The 18219-nt window shown below is 56.4% G+C and overlaps 1 protein-coding gene across 5 annotated transcripts in view; it reads left to right on the forward strand.

Moving 5' to 3' along the window:
* CACNA1A (calcium voltage-gated channel subunit alpha1 A) overlaps positions 1-18219 on the forward strand; it is a 115169-nt gene that overhangs the window by 7431 nt on the left and 89519 nt on the right. For all 5 annotated transcript variants that reach the window (XM_055126215.1, XM_055126213.1, XM_055126212.1 and 2 more), the window contains exons 2-3: positions 12591-12697; positions 13509-13648. In XM_055126215.1, coding sequence (XP_054982190.1) covers positions 12591-12697; positions 13509-13648 — 247 coding nt within the window. The remainder of the gene's footprint in view (positions 1-12590; positions 12698-13508; positions 13649-18219) is intronic.

Raw genomic sequence — 18219 nt, forward strand, 5'->3', positions numbered from 1 at the left:
TGCCCTGGGCTTGAGGATCTTTGCTTTTTTCTTTCTTTCTCAATTTTTGTGCCACACCTAGGACTTCCTCTTGGTTCTGCGCTCAGGGATCACTCCTGGCAGGGGGGCCTATGGGGTGTCAGGGATTGAACCCGGGTCCCTGCCCACTGTCCTATCTCTCTGGCCTGCTTTTCTTTTCTTTCCTTTTTTTTTCTTTTTAACAAATTGCAGTCACTGTCGTGTCCGCACTCTGGCGCCCTTAGCTGCGCTGATGTCCCTTTTGCAGTGTGGCCACATGTGGCCCTTGCTCCGGGCATGCGTGCGGCCGCAAGGACCCTGTGCAGGGAACAGTTCAGGTTTGGCTCAGAGCGTGGCCTGTTTTCAGCTCTCGGCACACCGGGCCATGTGGACCCCCTGTCCCCGGCTGCCCAGCCCTCTGCCGCCTGCACTGGCGGGTGTCCCCAGTGCCTCGGCCCCGCCTTTGTTTCCCCCCCACACGCCCCCTGGGCCTCGCTGCTAGCCCCGGCTGATCCCGGCAGCGGTGCCCATGTTCCGCTCTCCCAGGGCCACCAGCAGCGAGAGGCTTCATCTCAGCTGGGTTCCTCCTGGTTAAATATTTAATAAACAAGCGCTACAACCATGGCCGCTGCGCGTGCTTGATAGTGAAATTAATGAGGCTCCAGGCGGCGGGGGCAGCGGGCGGGTCCCCCCTCCCCGCGCCTCTGTCCCCATATGCCCCCCCCCCATTCAGCCTCCCCGCCTGGTCCAGAGGTGCCTCTGACTGCTGTCTGAGGGGGGAGGCCTGCAGGGTGGGGAGGGAACCAGGAATGGTGAGGGAGAAGGGGAAGGTGGGGAGGGCGGGCTCTGGGCAATGTGGCATGGTCTTGGCCGCCAGGTGGACCCTTGGAACTGCGGTCCCTAGACTGCGGGCACCTGGTGGTCTCCCCCCATGCTGGACCCCCTGAGCATGAAACGAACCGGCCTTGGTGATCAAGTTCATGGGAGGGCTGGGGGGTGGCCCCCGGGAGCCCACACCCTACAGGTTTCCCTGAGCATCCCCAGGAGTGAGCACAGAGCTCAAGTCCTGAGCACCCCTGGGCGTGGCCCCAAAGGTTAAGAAAAAGGGGGGGGAGTAGAGAAAGAGGGAGAGAAGGAGGCTGGAGGCACCAGGGAATGGAGGGAGGGAGCACGGCGGTGGGGCAGATGGTGCAGGACGTGGCGGGGGGGGGGGTGGCGGGGGCGCAGGAAGGAGGACATTGTTCCCTCTCCCTTCCCCAGTTTCCTTCACCATTGTAGCGCCCCCTTTCTTTCCCCATCTCCCCATCTCTCATTTCCTCCGTCCTCTGCTCGCCGCCTTCCCCTCTCTGCTCATTTCCTGTCTCTTATCGCTGGATCCCGCCTGACTCTCCGTCCTTCTCGCGCTCCCCGTCCAGCGGCCCTTGGTCTTGCTCTGAGCATGCGCGTGAAAGGGAGGGAGGGAGAGGAAGCGAGTGAGGGTCGCTGACCCCCGACAGAGCGTGGGCCCTGGCGTGGAGGTTTAAAGCTCAGCTGTGCAGTGCATTTTTCCCAGGTCCGGGCCCAGAATTCCCCCCCCTGCCCCGCCCCCATGCGCTGCCATCTCGCTCTGCCCTGGAGAGCCCAGTTCATCCCCAGGTTCCACGCCACTCACCAATGTGCCTCTTTCTCCTTTTCTTTTATTTTCACCACACCGGGACGGTGCTCAGGTATTACTCCCAGCTCAATGCTCGGGAGAGCATGCGGTGCCAGGGATGGTTGCTGAGGCTCACACATGCAAAGCTTGAGCCTTTCTGTCCAGGCGTGAAACAGTGATGGTGGAAAATGTCTCCTCTCTGGCTTCCCTGCTCCCAGTTCAGTTGTAGGACCCACCACGTGGCTTCGGCCCTGGGCCTGTTCTATTTTAGAATGCCCCTGGGCTTGGAGTGGTCTCTGTCATTCATTTAGCTCCCAGGTCAAATTCATTCATGCATTTGGCTTTATGCATTTGGTTATGACTGAGGATGAACAAATCCATTCTGATGAACTGATAAACACTCAGGTCTGTTCCTTTTAGGGTGCCCTGGGGGCGGGGGAGGGGCACTGTTCTTGCATTTGGCTTTTGGGTCACCTTTCACGGATTTGACTTCCCGGTCATTGTTCACACACTTGGCTTGCAGGAGTCCCTGTGCAGATGCGGACTCTGCCGCTGAGTGGCCCTGCCGAGCGCTGGTGTGCATCCGCTCGTCCTCTCCCACCAGCCAAGGCCAACCCTCGTCCTCACTCAGTGAGTGGCAGACTTCTAAGATGTGTGGAATAACTCCTCCTGGTGATGTTAGGGCTTTTTTACTGTGGGGGAGGGGCTTCGACCATCCTCAGTGGTGCCTTTTCCTGGCTCTGTGCTCAGGAGTGACCCCTGGCGGGCTTAGGGGACCATGCAGTCCCCGGGATTAAACTGGGGTCAGCTGCATGCAAGACAAATGCCAGCACATCTTTGATCTTCGTGTCCCGTATGGCGGGATGGGCCATACTAGTGGTGGTGTGGACGGAGAGCGGAGCCCACTCCCTGCATTGCTGGGTTTGCAAGGGCGACATACAGTCTTCATCCCGTGAGCTGTCTCCCTTAGCCCCAACACCATCGAGTTTTATTTTACTGTATCACTGTCACTGTCATCCCATTGCTCATCGATTTGTTCAACTGGGTACCAGTAATGTCTCCATCGTGAGACTTGTTGTTACTGTTTTTGGCATATTGAATACACCACAGGGAGCTTGCCAGGCTCTGCTGTGCGGGCGGAATACTCTTGGTAGCTTGCCGAGCTCTCTGAGAGGGACGGAGGAATCGAATCTGGGTCGGCCGTGTGCAAGGCAGACCCGCGTGCAAGATAGCAAGCCTTACCTGCTGTGCTATTGCTCCAGCCCCGAGTTTTATTTACTTAACATAAATATATATTTGGGGCCACACCCAGCGGTGCTTAGGGGTTACTTCTGGCTTTGCACTCACTCCTGGAGGTGCTCGTGTGACTCCTTGGGCTTCTGGCAGTCAAACCCAAGTTGGTCACATGCAAGGCACACACCCTCCCTGCTGGCCTCTTGCACGGCCCAAGCACCATCAGTTGTTAAAAGTTCATTCCGGTGTAGAGGATCTAGAAAACAGTCTTTCGCTGTTACTTCTATTGGCCTGGTCTGCCACAGTACTCAGCCCTGCCACATGTGTCGATGGAGCATCAGCCATGTCTGCCTCGGGGCATGCGTTTGCACTCATGAACCCTAGGCGTAGTTTGGGCTGTCTCGGGGGTTTGAGTCCAGCTTCTTGCTATAAACCTTCCAAAGAAAGACAAGCTTCCAAAGAAGCACCAGAAACAATTTCCTCTGATCAAGGGCTGACAACCCAAGGTGTTCATGGCACTGTTATTCCAGTGGGGGTTGGCAGGAAGGATGGGAGAGACACCCTTGCCTGAGGAAGGAGCATGTGCAAAGGCCCTACGGCAGGAGCTTAGGACTTTGGTCTTCCTAAAGGGACCTCTGAAAGGCACGATCCAGCCACTGAAGCAGCAGTAGCACGGCATTCTGACATTTTTATCCGTGGATGGTCTCCACTCGGTTGCTGTGGAATTGGGAGCAATAATTAGTCTGGGAGGGAAAGAATCTGGGCCTTTCAGGAAGAGCCATCATTGCTTTGGATGGGGATGGGGCCGTAGAGATGGAAATTCCTGGTCAGATTGAAGGATATTTGGAGCCAACATGACTTCCCTGCTCCTTCATCCCTCCTCATCTTCGTTCCTATTCTGGGTGAGGAAGGCGGTGTGCGTTTGCTGCTGAGGGTCTGCTCTGGAGGATGCTGTAGCCACAGACAGGCTTTGGGATTACAGCTGAGACAGCGAGTGGATAACTTCTGGTCCCCAGATTTTCTGGAAACAACTCAGGCATGGCCACTTATTACCAACAGGTACAGTGGCGCAGGGAATGGTTTCCTGTCTGCGTTGTTTGCTCGGTGCCTTGTTTATCATCCCAACTTGTGGCCCCTTTGACGTGGGTGCTGGGGGAGAGACCAGGGTTTCTCTTTCTTATTCTGGAATGGGAAGAAGTTCATTAGCACGGCTGGATGCACAGGTGATGTAGGTTGGTGATTAGAATCCAGTCCTTTGATGCCTCTGCCTGATGATGCCTCTGACCCACTTATTGTTATTATTTTTTTTGCCACACCCAGCGATGTTCAGTGGTAACTCCTGACTCTGCATTCAGGAATTACTCCTGGAGGTCCTTGGTGGGGGGCCACATGGGATGCCAGGGATCAAACCCGAGTTGGTTATGTACAAGGCAAGCACCCTACCTGCTGTACTACAACTAATCCAGCCTCTGACCCACTCCCTTTTACATACAAACTTGCTCCCAAGAAATCTTTTAGAAAACCCTTTTTTTTTTCAGAAAACCCTTTTCTACAGGAGTTAGTTATAAGACCTCAGTTCCCTGCAAAATAGAAATTAAAAGAACTCAGTGATAAATCGATAATTAAAAAGGGCTAGGGAAAAGAGAATACATTTTTTTTAAAAAGCCAAATTTTAAAAAATTGTATTAAAAAGCAAAATGAAATGCACTACCTACCTCCTAAGTGGTGCCTGAAGTAATAGCACAGTAATAACATAAAAATGTAATAGTGGAGACTCATTACAGAATCCACGAGTGCCTTTGGTTTGAAAAAGGAAAGAAAACTAAATCAAAGCAAGGATTTATGCAAGAAGGCGTGTTGACCTGTACATGCAGAGTAAGATGCCAGATTTGTGTGGACCCAAGGACCCTACGGCCTTGTTAGGGTCTTCAGGATTGGCCGCTGCCTTTTGAACTTGGTCCATTCGCCACAGGGAGGTGGGAGGGTCTCACTCCTCAGCAAGTGATATGCTGCTCTGGATTGGCTTTGCTGGGTCTGGCATGAACCAATCACTGTAAGAGTTCCAGGAGGCATGGGAAGGGGCCCGCTGATAGGCTCAGGGTGGCCTCCCAGGTCCCACCTCTGGGTGGAGCTTCAGGGATGAGGGAGGGCTGGTCCTAGAGAGGTGGTGCAAGGCTCTGTTCGTGGCTATAACAAATTCCGCAGTGGCATGTTTTTGTCACTCTCCGCTCTTGCACAACTATGCCTGGGGCCTTCCACCTGTTTTCAGCGGACACAGTTCACTCATGCCCGTGACTTCAGCCCTGTGTAGAGAAAGGAAAGCGCTTACAGGTGGGAAAGGCCAAACCCCAGCATGCCGTGGATGTAAACTGCGTCCCGTGGTGGATCGGCGAGAGGCTCCATAAGAAAGCAAAATCCGGGTCAGGGAGATAGTACAGCGGCCGAGGCGCATCCTAGGTGCACGGGACCCAGGTTCCATTCCTAACACCACGTGGTCCTCTGAGCATCACGGGATGCAACCCTGGAGACTCCCTCCTCCCGCAGAACCCCAGTGGGCCGAGGAATCTCAGGAGCCCTTGCATTGAATCACGTGCCGAGTTGGGCCAGGATCACTACTGCTTGGGAGACACACCCCACCAAAAAAGGCAAAATGCAAAGTGTTCTCTCCTGCCACTGTTGTTGGTGATGTTCACATGCAACCCGCCCTCACCCCTGTGGACTCCCCCACCCCACCCTCCGTGTTTTGTTTTTGTTTTGGCATTTTTGGGCCATGCCTGGCGACTCCTGGCTCTGCACTCAGGAATCACTCCTGGCAATGCTCAGGGGACCATATGGGATGCCGGGGATCGAACCCAGGTCGGCCGCATGTGAGGCAAGCGCCCTCCCCACTGTACTATCGCTCCGGCCCCTCCCCTCCGTTGTGAGTGCTGATGTCAGGGCATCATTGTCCTCAGACACTCAGTGCACTAGGGTGGGACTCCCTCTGCCGAGAGCCGATGGTGGGAGAGGGCTCCCCCAGACCACCTATAACTCCTAAAGCGTCCTCAGTGTCACTGAAGCCCAACGTGAACCCCGTGCGGGAGGAGAAGCCTCGGGGAGGCCCTCGGGAGGTGGCCTGGATCTGGGAGGGTGACAGGAGTTCACACACCCCACCTCTTTGGGAGCCTGTTTTGAGCCCCCAGAAGTGGGTGTCAAAGAGAAACTGTCACTTCCCATCCCTCCTAGCCCCATCTGATCCAGCGGTATGAGTGGGTCCTGCTCTCAGCCCCCCTCTGACTTCTGTTGAAGCTGACTTGGGTTGGGTCCCTGCCCCTTTGATGCCCAGAAGTACTCTGCTTTTGCTGGCGATGTCTCTGCGCCATTGTGGTGTGCAGCAGCTGTGCTCGGTGCTCAGTGCTTGATGCTCGGCGAGAGATCAGCGGGTGATCAACGTCCATGCATGATGGTCATGTCGTTTGATAGGCTGTCGTTACTTGGCACTCGTGTTTATGTTCTGAGTCCCTAAACTACTTGTGCTCTCTTCATCCCGTTCTGGTCGTGGAGGTCCCGGAGGCCAGTAGATAGTTGAGTTTCCGGGAATAATAAATGAAGGACTCTGTACTCCGACCAGGGTGGGGCCCTAGGGCTGCGGTTCTGCAGCTCGGGCTTCTCTGGGAAATATGCGGTGATGGGCATGACCTCTTCTCCAGCCCTGTGATTGGTTTTTATCTTGTGATTTTCTTTTTAATCCTCTCCCCGCTCCTGTGCTGGTTGTGACAGTTGATGTTGACCCATTGATTCGAGTCCCCGAGGCTGTGCTGCTCACACTAATTTTTTTCTTTTTTTTTAATTTTTATTGGACTTTTTGGGTCATACCCGGCGATGCTCAGGGGTTACTCCTGGCTCTGCACTCAGGCATCGCTCCTGGAGGTGCTCGGGGGACCCTAGGGAGTGCCAGGGATCGAACCCTGGTTGATCGTGTACAAGGCAAGTGCTCAACCCACTGTACTATCGCTCCAGCCCTCCTCACGCTTGAAAAAAATTTTTTTGCCACGCCCAGTGTTGCTCAGAGCTGACTCCTGGTTCTGTGTTCAGGGATCGTATCCATCTGGAATTGGAGGGCCCTCTTGGGTGCCGGGGATGAAACCCGGGTCACTCGTGTGCAAGGCCAGCATCTTCCCTGCTGTCCTCTCTCCATCGCTGTCGTCTGAGGTCTGTGACCTGGTGATGCTGCAGGCTGTGTCCTGGGGCTGATCTCCCCTTCTCAAGTGCCCCGCGCCCCTTCCTGCAGAGGTGTAGTTAGCTGACTGAGTTACTTCCTGCTTGCTTCCCTGGGGTAGGGGAGAGGGCTGTCTCAAATTCTTCTCCCTGCTCTGTAGTCTTGCACACGCGCACAGAAGTGTGGGAAAGAATGGTTTGCCTTTTTCTGCAAGGCCATGAATGGTGTCTGAAGCCCCGGCATTGATCGATTCAGCCACCCTTGGCCTTCTCCTTCTCCTCCTCTTCTTCCTTCCTGTGACCTCCCCCCTCCCCTGCAAGTTCTCATCCCTCCTCACTTAGTTCCTGACTGGAGGGGGGGGAGCAGCCCCTGCCCCTTTAACTCCTCCTGCCTCTCCTTCCCCCTCCTCTCCCCTCCCCACGCAGCTGCCTCTCCCCTCCTGGTAACTTGCCACTCAGCCTCTTGAACCTGCTACTTTTCTCTTCCGGTCGGTTCTTCCTGGTGAAGTCTCCGGGGAACCCGCCGTGGCGCCCATGAATAGCTGCGAAGCTTTTCAAGCTTGAAGCTGCCTCCTTTTTGCTCACCTCAGCAAGATGCGGAGTCCTCTGGGTCCTGCTGGTGACAGCTTTGTTACTCCCAGCGCCCCTGCCCGCGGTGCTGGCGCCGGCGAGCAAGGGCCGGGGGTCAGCAAGGAGAGGACCCTCCCTGGCCCGGCGTCCCCTGGGCCGAGGTTCCTTGAGGTTCCGGCTGTGCTGCTTTTTGTCATATTGATGAGGCTCCTGGGACCAGTGCCAACCAGCTTTGGGGTTTGCAAGGCACAGAATCTGTTAGTTTATTGTTAGGATTATTATTATTTTTAATTACTCTTAAGTGATAAAGCTTTAAGGAGAATTTTCATGGATGGCAAGGCCAGCATCAGGGGGGAAAAAAGCCAGACACCGAACTATTTGCCAGGTTGGGGAGGAGCGGGGTTTGCACAGGGGTGGAGAGACTGAGGGTTCCTCTTGGACAGGAAAGGGAAGGATTTTGAGGTTTTCTGGGAAGCCAAGGCCACGTCAAGGAGAGTTGGCACCAGAGGTGGACCGGGCGGAAAGGGCTAGGGATGGACACGCGTCTGCTCGTGCACAGATGTCTTTCCAGGAGCCCGTGCCAGGAGGGTCTCGGAGCCTGTGTCACGGAACCACTTCTGGGATGAAGTGGGGATTTTTAATTTGTGTTTTGGGGCCACACCCGGCGGTTCTCAGGGCTTCCTCCTGATTCTGTACTCAGGGATCACTTCTGGCAGTGCTCAGGGGACTCTATGGGGTGCCGGGGATTGAACCCACATGTTTGCTGTAAGCAAGGCAAGTGCCTGCTCCACCGTACTACATCTCTGGCCCCTCTTAACTTCCTAAAAGATAGGATTTACACTTTGAAAATGCAAACAAATTACGATATGCACATATTCTTTTTTAAAAGGGGAAAACCCTTAAATATTGGAATGAGAAAAACGGGTTTTTTTTTTGGGAACCTGGCTGTCCCCAGGAGCTCTTTCTGACGTGGTGTCAGGGATTAAGCCACAGGACATGCTTCGGACATTTGAACTCTCTCCCTGTCCCCCATTTCCCCTGAAGGGGCTCCTTAGGGCTGCTGGGAGTCTATTTTTCTCAGGGGTTCAGTAAGTATTCACAGGGAGGGTTCATCAAGAAAATCAATGCATCAGAATGGAAGGAGAGGGGCTGGAGTGACATTTGCCTTGCAAGTGACTGACACAGGTTCAAGCCCCAGTGTCCATATGGTCCCTGAGTGCAGAGCCAGGAGTTGGCCTTGGGCACTGCTGGGCTTGGCTGCCACCCCCCAAAAGTATTTTAAAAAAGTATGGAATAAGGAGCTCAAGACTAAGCAAAGGACATGGTGGAAATAGGAGTACATGCATGTGTATATGTGTGTGTTTGTGTTTGCATACATTGTGTGCACATGCATACATGTATATGTATATGCATGGGTGTTGATGTAGCACCAGGGATAGAACCTGAGACCTCACACAGGCAAACCCTACGCTCTACCACATTGCTCCCTCCTCGAGCCCTAGTGGAGATTTTCCGGTGCTCCATTTTTTTTTCTTTTTGGGTCACACCCAGCGATGCACAGGGGTTACTCCTGGCTCTGCACTCAGGAATTACTCCTAGTAGTGCTCTGGGGGACCATGTGGGATGCTGGGAATTGAACCCAGATTGACCGCGTACAAGGCAAACACCCTACCTGCTGTGCTATTGCTTCAGCCCCTCCTGGTGCTTCTTGGATAGCCAGGCTGGTGGCCCAATGCATGTGTGTAAGGGTCCCTGGGGCTCACATCTGCCGCTCAGGGACACGGCCCCATGACTGTCCTGCCCCCTGCCTCTCTTGGCAATCTGGTCACAGAAAAATCAAGTCAGCTGGGGCTGGAGAGATCACTGGTGGGCTCCAGCGATTCTCCTGCAGGTGGTCACCTGGGCTGCGACCCTTCACATATGGTCCCCTGAGCACTGCCCAAGTGATCTCTGAGCAGTCTCGTGTGTGGCCCTAAAGCAAACAAATGGAAAACTGGAAAACTTTACTGCGGGCTCTGAGCTCAGGGATCACTCGGAGGATGCTGGGGATTGAACCTGGCTCAGCTGTCTGTGAGGCAAGCGCCCTCCCCGCTGTACTATTGCTCTGGCCTGACAGAAACTCTTTTTGCTGAAGGTCAAAGCTGTGCCTTTTTCCAGCCAACCTCGCCCCCATCCCTAACAATCTTTCCATTCCTCTGTCCAGTTTTTGAAAACATCATTCCAGTTTCCCAGGCATAAACACACATCCTGGGCTGACTTCTCTCTCTGCACTCAGGAATTATACCTGGGGGACCATATGAAATGCCGGGGATCGAACCTGGGTCGACTGCGTGCAAGGCAAATGCCCTATACAATATACTGTCTTTCCAGCTTAGGGCTTGTTTCTGGTGGGGTTCATTTCTGTGGGGTGCTGGGGATCAAACTCAGGTTGGCCATGTGCAAGGCCAGCACCTTACCGGCTCTGCTATTGCTCCAGACCCTCATTTTTATCTCCTGGGTGGCTTTTCCTGCTGATAGAATGGAAGCCCAGGTGTGAGTGACTGGCACTGGCTTTGCTTCCCCTGCCCCAGGCTGGCCATGTCTGGGTGGACAGGAGATGAAGATTTTACCTCACTGGGTATTTCTCAGTCCGGAGAGCCCAGGGGACAGCGCAGGGGGGCACAACTCCTCCGTCAGCCCCGACTGAAGCGTCTGCGTCTTGCTTGGCACTCGGAACCCGAATCAGAGATGCCGAGTCTCGCCGGCCTTGTGCAGTTCTGTGGTGGCGACTGCTGGGACCCAAGTGAGTCCTAAGCCATTGGTTGTACCCACTCCAGTGGTGTCAGTGTGGGTGAAACCAAGGCCCCCTGGCTTTGAGGGAAGAAGGGCACGTGCTCAGCACTCTGTGGGTACCACTGGCAGGAAAGCATGGGACAGGCATGCGCTTAATAGCCTTGCAGGACCCCTGCCCTTGTACCGTCATGCATGGGCACAGCAGCTCTCCACTGCGTCCCCCTGAGCCCCCATGTACCATCACACCTGCTCACAGCAGCTGTCTGCACCCCACCCCATGCAGTTGGTTTCTTATCTCACTATCTACATTTGCTGTTAAAAAATGGGGCTCAGGGGGCTGGAGTGATAGCACAGCGGGTAGGGCGTTTGCCTTGCACGCGGCCGACCCGGGTTCAATTCCCAGCATCCCATATGGTCCCCTGAGCAACGCCAGGGGTGATTCCTGAATGCAAAGCCAGGAGTAACCCCGTGCATCGCCGGGTGTGACCCAAAAAAGCCAAAAAAAATGGGGCTCACCCAGAACCCACCTTGTGTATCTGCTGCCAGGAATAACCTGAAATGCACTGGCAGCTCCGAGCTGCGGGGTCTGCCCAGGGATGCGCCCCCCCACCCCACTTCTTGACAGCTGTGTTGTGAGTATGTGAGGGGAGGGCCTGTGGATATGCCCCTACATTGGGGACCCTGTGACTGAGTGTGGACTGTGCTCACACCTACCCACGCAGGGCACAGGAACCGTGACTCTTGTGTTCGTGGGGACGTGCAGGGAAGCACGGAATTGCTCTCTCTGCCTGTCCGTGCACTTGGGGTTGCGGCTGGCCGGGAGATGAGTTTCGCTGCCTGACGCCCTGTCTGGCAGCCCCGGGAGGTCTTGGGGAGGGAGCCTGTGGCATTAAAGGTTTGGCACCTACTCCAGGAGGCTGGAAGTGAGATGGGGCAAGGGGCCACCCCAGAAGGGAGCTGGGACTGTGGGCAACTTTGCACAGTGATTTTCCTCAGTGTCTTGATCCCTGGGACCAGCCCAGGCCCTGCCCTCTGCAGGGCGGGGCGGGAGCCTTCTAGTTCGGTGATGCGTGGATTCTGCTCTCTCACTCCCCTCAGGGATGCTTCCCCTGCCTCTCCCTGCCCCCCACCCCCAGTGGCCTCGCTAGCTCTGCTGCTGCTGAATCCGCATCCCGCTGACATGGGTGTTTTCAGGCCCAGCCAAGCCGGGAGCCGGAAGCTGCCCTGCTCGCCGCCACTGGGGCCTGGCTGGGCACTGCAGCTGTGAGTGAGAATCCAGGTTGGCTAGATCCAGAGGCGTCTGTGTCACCGGGGGTGGGGGGCGCAAAGAGGATTTCGAGGGGCCCTCGGCTGCCCCTCTGGGACCAGACTGCCTCCGTCTCCTGTGGGCACCAGATGCCCCTTCACTCCTTTTCATCGGGTTGAACATCACACAGCTTAAAGGGCCCCTGAATGGGGTGGGGGGGCTGGAGACCCACGCCTGGCACGCTTGAACCCAGAGTTCCATCCTGGCTCCCCCTGTGCCGCCGCCCCTTCCTTCCGGCGCTGCTGGAGATGTGTCCCCGTGAAGAAGCACGAAGTGCCTGTGATGCCAGTGGCATCTGGTACCTTCACCGCGTTGCTGAGGCATGACCAACGGTTCCAGAATGTGGAGCAGGGAGAGGACGGCGGGGAAGGTTCTGGCCCTGCACACTGCTTTACAGCAGCTGTCCCCGTGAGGTCCCCGGGCCCCTCAGGAGTGACCTTTACCGCCAGAGTAGTGGGGATCCTAGAACTTAGGAAGCACGGGCCCTGTGACAGCACAGCAGCGGGGTGCTCCCTTGCTCACAGCTGACCCGGGCACCACCCCTGGCACCCCAGAGCCCTCCAGGAGTGATCCCCGAGCACAGAGCCCAGAGAAAGCCCTGAGCACCACCAGGTGTGGCCCTAAAACAAACCAACAGATACCGCAAGGGCAGACAAGCCCTTAGCGCCCCCCAGAGCCCCGTCTGTGAAAGATGCATCAGCTGTAGGGCTGTAGGTTTGGCTCCTGCTGGGGTCCTGCTGAAATGTGCTCAGTGGGGGCTGCAGGGATCCGATGGGGGAAGAGTTGGGGGGCACTGTCCAGTGCGCTCCATGCGGGCAGTGTCCAGACCCCCTTCTGGCCCCTCCCCCAGCCAGAGAGAGCTTTTTCCTTGATTCTCCGCCACTCCCTTTGAATACATGATTCTAGCCACCATCATCGCCAACTGCATCGTCCTTGCCCTGGAGCAGCACCTGCCGGACAACGACAAGACCCCAATGTCAGAGAGACTGGTGAGTGCGTGGGGGGGGTGACTGGTGAGTGCGCGGGGCGTGGGTGGGGGTGGGGCGGCTGGTGAGTGCCCCGGGAGCAGGTGTGGGGGTCGGGGGAGGCTGGTGACTGCCCGGGGAGTGGGCGGGGAGATTGGATTGGGGTGCGGCTGTGGGAGTGACTCACACAGTCCAGTCACCCCCCTCATGTTCCCACATTTTCTAATTTGTGTGGGGGGGAGGGTTCGGGCTACACCTAGGGGTGCTCAGGGCTCACTCCAGGTCCTGTGCGGAGGGATGACTCCTGGAGGGCTCTGGGGTACCAGAGATTGGACCCAGCTGGGTCAGCTGTGTGCAAGGCCAGCGCCTTCCCTGCTGTGCTGTCACTCTGGCCTGTTTCTTAAATTTTAGGGTCCCCACTATTCTGGAGGAGAGCCCCTCCCCACACCCCAGCCGACCTGTCCATGGTGGGGCACTTTGTGTGTGTGTGGGCCCCACCGGCCATAAAAGATCATCCTGAAAACAACATACTTGTTACTTGTTTTTTCCTTCTTTTTGTATTTGGGCCACATCCAGCAGTGCTCAGGGGTTACTCCTGTCTCTGTGCTCAGGAATTACTCCTGGTGGTGCTCGGGGGACCCTGATGGGATGGAACCCAGGCCAGCCACATGCACGGCAAATGCCCCACCTGCTGTCCTATCGCTCCAGCCCTATGTTGCTTGTTTTGGGTTTTGCTTGTGGGTGCTGGGGGCATAGGGACCTAGGTACCAGTTTGCAGGGGTTGGGGGAGACTCTGGCCAGGACCCAGCCCTCACCTGGCCTTCTCCATCCCAAGGATGACACGGAGCCCTACTTCATCGGGATCTTTTGCTTTGAAGCTGGCATCAAAATCATCGCTCTGGGCTTCGCCTTACACAAAGGCTCGTACCTGCGCAACGGCTGGAACGTGATGGATTTTGTGGTGGTGCTCACAGGGTAAGCAGCGGCCGAGCCACTGTCCCAGTGACCGGGGACTTTGGGAACGCAGTGCTCAGGACAGGGGCCCCCACTCCTGCTCCACCCCTGCCACGCCCCACTTTCTTCCCTCCAGACCTCCCTGGTCCCTGCCCACTGCCCGTGAGTCAAGGGACACTTTCTGCTTCATTAGCGTGTCGGCTGCGTCAGAAACGCTTTATAAGCATCCTCCCATTCAACCGTCCCCGCAAACCAATGAATTAAGGAGTATTAATATCCCCAAGGGCCCCCTGCGCAGTTGGGGAAGCGCGGGGAGGAGCCGGCTCCAGCTTGATGGATCCAGAAGCCGCACCCAGGCGAATGTGCTTCCAGAATTCGAGGGCGGGGAGGTGGGTGGCAGAGGGAGAGTGTTTGCACTCGCCACGGCATCAGCGTGTAAAACACATCCAGCACTGAGTGTCCGTGTCGACCACAGTGGTGCGTGAAGACTGAGTGACGTTTCCGGCCATTTCTCTGTGAATGCTCCCGTGGGGCTCATGTTGCGATGCGGCCGATGGACGCTGGTTCCAACCCACCCGTTTGCCCTGCTGCATCGTATTCTGCAGTGGGACGCGTCTCCCGGGTACTTATCCGTTTGGGCTGTTTCCAGCATTGGGCTATTTTGGACCAAGCTGTCCCCTCATTCCTGCAAGCGGATTTCTCTGGGGCAAATGCCCAGGAGTGGAACTGCTGAGTCCTATAGTCTAGGGAACCTTGGTTTTGCTGGCTAGTACCAAATTGTTCTGCAAAGTGCTTGGGCCAATTTAAGTTCCCTGGGGGCAGACGTTGGCTGACAGCAGCTGGCTTGACCTTGCTGGCAGGAAGGAGCCTTCAAAGCCCCTGGTTTGGTTTGTTTTTTTTCAGTGTGGCTCTCCGCTCGCCCGGGGACGCTCATAGACCCATAGTGTAGCTCAGTCTCTGGTCACTGGCAGGCGCCTCATGGCTGCTCACTTTCCCCCAACACTCTTGTTTCTGCACCTCAAAGGAAAGGTGGTCTTGAGAGACAGGACGGCATGTAGGGCTCTTGCCTTGTATGTGACCAATTCTAGTTTGATGTCTGACATCACATAGGGTTTCCCAAGCCCCTCTAGGAGTGGCCTCTGGGCTCAGAGTCAGAAATAAGCCCTGAGTACTGCTGGGTACAGCTTTTCCCCCGATCCCCCCAAAAAAGCCAGAATGAAACCAAAGAAGTATTTTTTCCCCTACTGTCCTGATTTCTGTTACGTCCCTGGAGAAGTTCTTCATATGGGGCAGACAGGACTTAAACATGAATGCACATCATGGTGCATGCACTAAGGCTGTGTGTGTGTGTCTCCTATTTGTTAGATATTTTTTCAAAGGACTGTGATCCTCAACCACAATGAGACGTTATGCTGGCTCTGTCCTATTCTGTAATCCCCCTGCATTCGCTTTCCCTCACGCTCATTCCTCCCCGTGGCTGCAAGCGATCAGCTCTCCTTCCTTGCCACCTCTTGGAGTCCCTCTCCTCCCAATCAAACACATAGCTCAGATTTCATTATTTCCAATTCCAGGAGGCCGTTTTGTCTCCCATTGGATCAGCTGCTGGGAACATGGAGAGACCGAAGGGCATTACGAGCCCGGCCTCATGCAGGGCCCACCACAGGGCACCTGCATCCACACGTTAACTTCGCCATCAGGGGCGGGGGATTTGACACTGCGACGAAGATTAATTTTAATAAGCACTTTCTATTTGCCTTCTCGTATGTCTAAGCATTAAAACATCATTCACGGAGCTGGAGAAATAGTAGGCTGACGTAGGTTCAATCCCCAAGCACCTCCAGGAATGATTCCTGAGTGCAGAGCCAGGAGTTAGCCCTGAGCATCGCCAGGTATGCCCCCCAAAACTAAAAGAAATAGACAAACAGAAAAAATAGATGTGTTTAAACCATTTCTGGAAAGGTCCTAAGCAGGCTGAATTTCTTACAATGACCGTCATTCATTGTGGCATTCTTCCTCTTCTGAAAGCCCTCTTTCTTCAAGCAGAGGGTCCCAGAGGAGGGCAGGAAGAGAGAAGTCAAGGGGGAGAGATAGTGGGTACCCTGGACAGTGCTTGGACGCAGGCAAAGGTGTTTCAGCACCGCGGACAGCACATAACCCCACCCACGAGCTGTTTCAGCACCGCGGACAGCGCACAAGTCCAGTGAGGTTGTTTAGGCACCTCAGGGCTAGTGCTCAGCCCTCCTCCCTGTGCTTCCTGATGAGGTGGGGTGGGACCACGCCAGGGCCAGATGGCCCAGGTGACGTGCTTCCGTTCCCAGCCAAGCTTCTTGGCCATTTTCCCTGTGGGGCTGGAGGAAGACTTTACCGCCCAGTTCCCCGCAGGCTGGAGGCGGAAGTGGAGGGGGGAACTGAGTGAGGTCTTGTCCTCTTGAATCCCCGTGACAAATGCCAGCCTGCCCGACAGAGGCATCTGGCCGCGGGTGCCGGGTGGGTGCAGATAACGGCAGATCGAGCAGGTCTCAGAGGGAGAGCTCCTGTAATAACTTGCTTTGTGCTGGGCCACTGTGGAAGGAAATCTTCCTCTCTCCAGCGAGAACCCGGATTCCGATCCACCGATGAGGGCACCCTGTGGGGGTGGGAGCAAGTGGAAGAGCCGAGATTTGGGGGAATGTCGTGTGAAATCATACTTCTTCCTCGTTTCTGCACTCCTCTGCCTCTGCTCAGCTATTGTGGCCCTGCAGGGTGTGTGGGAGGGTCGCGGTGCTGTGCCACACTCCAGCCGCCCAGCCCAAGGCAGCTGCCTGCAGACTTCTCACAGTCCCTGTGCCTGGTCGGCTGACTCCCGGGGCTGCGCCTTGGGCAGACCCACACACACCTCTGCTGTGTGCCTCACAGCTGTTCCTTCCCTGCAGGGTGTCCGGTCTGAAATCTTGATGCCGGTCCTCCGGCCCCACACCCCCACACCCCAATCTGCTGCAGGTTCTACGTGGATGCAGCTTGGAGAGAGAAGCAGCACTCCCAGCTCCTCCCTCACCCACTGCCTCCGCCCCTGGGCCAGGTCCCCTCATCTCGGCGCCGGGGTCTTGGGGCTGCATCTGTTCCTGCCCTCTGTGACCCCTCCACACCCCACCTGCCCCATCCTGTCACATGCGCCGGCAGCTGGAGGGATCCTTCCCGGCAAATGTGTTCAACTTCTCTGCTCCTGGTGACTTCTGCCTGGCCGGGGGTGGCAGAGGCCTTCTTACAGCCTGCAGAGACGTTGCCGCCGGGCCTCTGCTCACCCCCAGCCAGTCTGCCCAGGTCCCATGGGCCTCAGCTGCCTGGAGAGTCTCCTCTGTCCTTCAGACCCTGTGGCATGTCTGTCTTCCCCACAGGAACTTTGCACCAACCAGGGTGCTGTGCTCGCACCTGTGTCTGCCCAGCCTGTTCCCTCACCCTCGGGATTCCACACCTGTCCCCGCTGCCCTCCAACCCCACCTACAACTGGCCCATCTCCCCCCGTCCCCACCTTCTTTTCCTCCAGGTAGATGACTTTCCCCCTCCAAGCACTCAGCTGTTTGGACAAGCATTTGTGTGTGTGTGGGGGGGGCACACACAGGGGTGCTCAGGGCTGACTCCTGGCTCTGTGCTCAGGGATCACGCTTGGTGGGGCTCAGGGGACCTTGTGGGGTGTTGGTTACTGAATCCAGGGTGGCTGCTTGCAAAACCGGCACCCTCCCCCTGGACTGTCGTTCCCGCCGCAGGATACCATCCTTATTTGCTTGCCCATTTCCTCCCGAGGTCACGGGGGCGCGGGGAGGGATTTTGTTTCTTCGGCACATGGTTGCGCGTATCTGTGCCCCTCGGCCTGGCTCATGACCGGGGAGAATCACAGGGCCCGGGAAGGGCTCAGTGAATGATTCTGAAGGGACAAAGGATCGATGGGCCAGTGTCGGGGGAAGGTCTCGCCGGCTGCTCACCGGCTTCTCCGCAGCTGCCGCCGGCACACACGCGTGTCAGTTGCTTGAGTGGAGCCAGCGCCGTTTGTGAGCTGCACGTGCCTCGTTTCCTCACGGCACACAGTGGCCAGAACTTGCCTCCTCCTCTTAGGATCTGACCCGGGCGCTAAGCTGCGTCTGATTCCATGTCAGCGTCTCTGGGCAGTGCACAGAGAAGTGCTCGCAGGCGGGTTCGGGGGGAGCCGGCAGGTGCGGCGTCCCGTGGCAAGGGTGTCACTCTGTGGGGGACACCCCTATCTGGGGAAGGACAAATCAGCGACTCTCACGAGTCACCTGCAGCCCCGAAAAGCTTTGAATTTTAGGAGTCCGGGGTTTCGGGAGGGTGGCAGAGACAGGAAGGGCGGGCGGGCTCATGGGGGATGGCTTTGATTTCTTTGCTGCAAAAACCAACAAACAAAAAACCAAGAAGGAATCCCCCCCATAAGGGGTGGGGTCGGGAACTTCCCCCAATGGGGGGCTGGGGGGATGCAGAGACAGTGCAGCATAGAGGGCGCTCCCTTTGCACTCGGCCGACCCAGTTTCGATCCCCAGCACCCCATACCGTTCCCCAAGCCCAGCGGGAGTGATCCCTGAGTGTAGAGCCAGGAGGTAGCT

The sequence above is a fragment of the Sorex araneus genome, chromosome 2, assembly GCF_027595985.1.
Source record: "Sorex araneus isolate mSorAra2 chromosome 2, mSorAra2.pri, whole genome shotgun sequence".
NCBI lineage: Eukaryota > Metazoa > Chordata > Mammalia > Eulipotyphla > Soricidae > Sorex > Sorex araneus.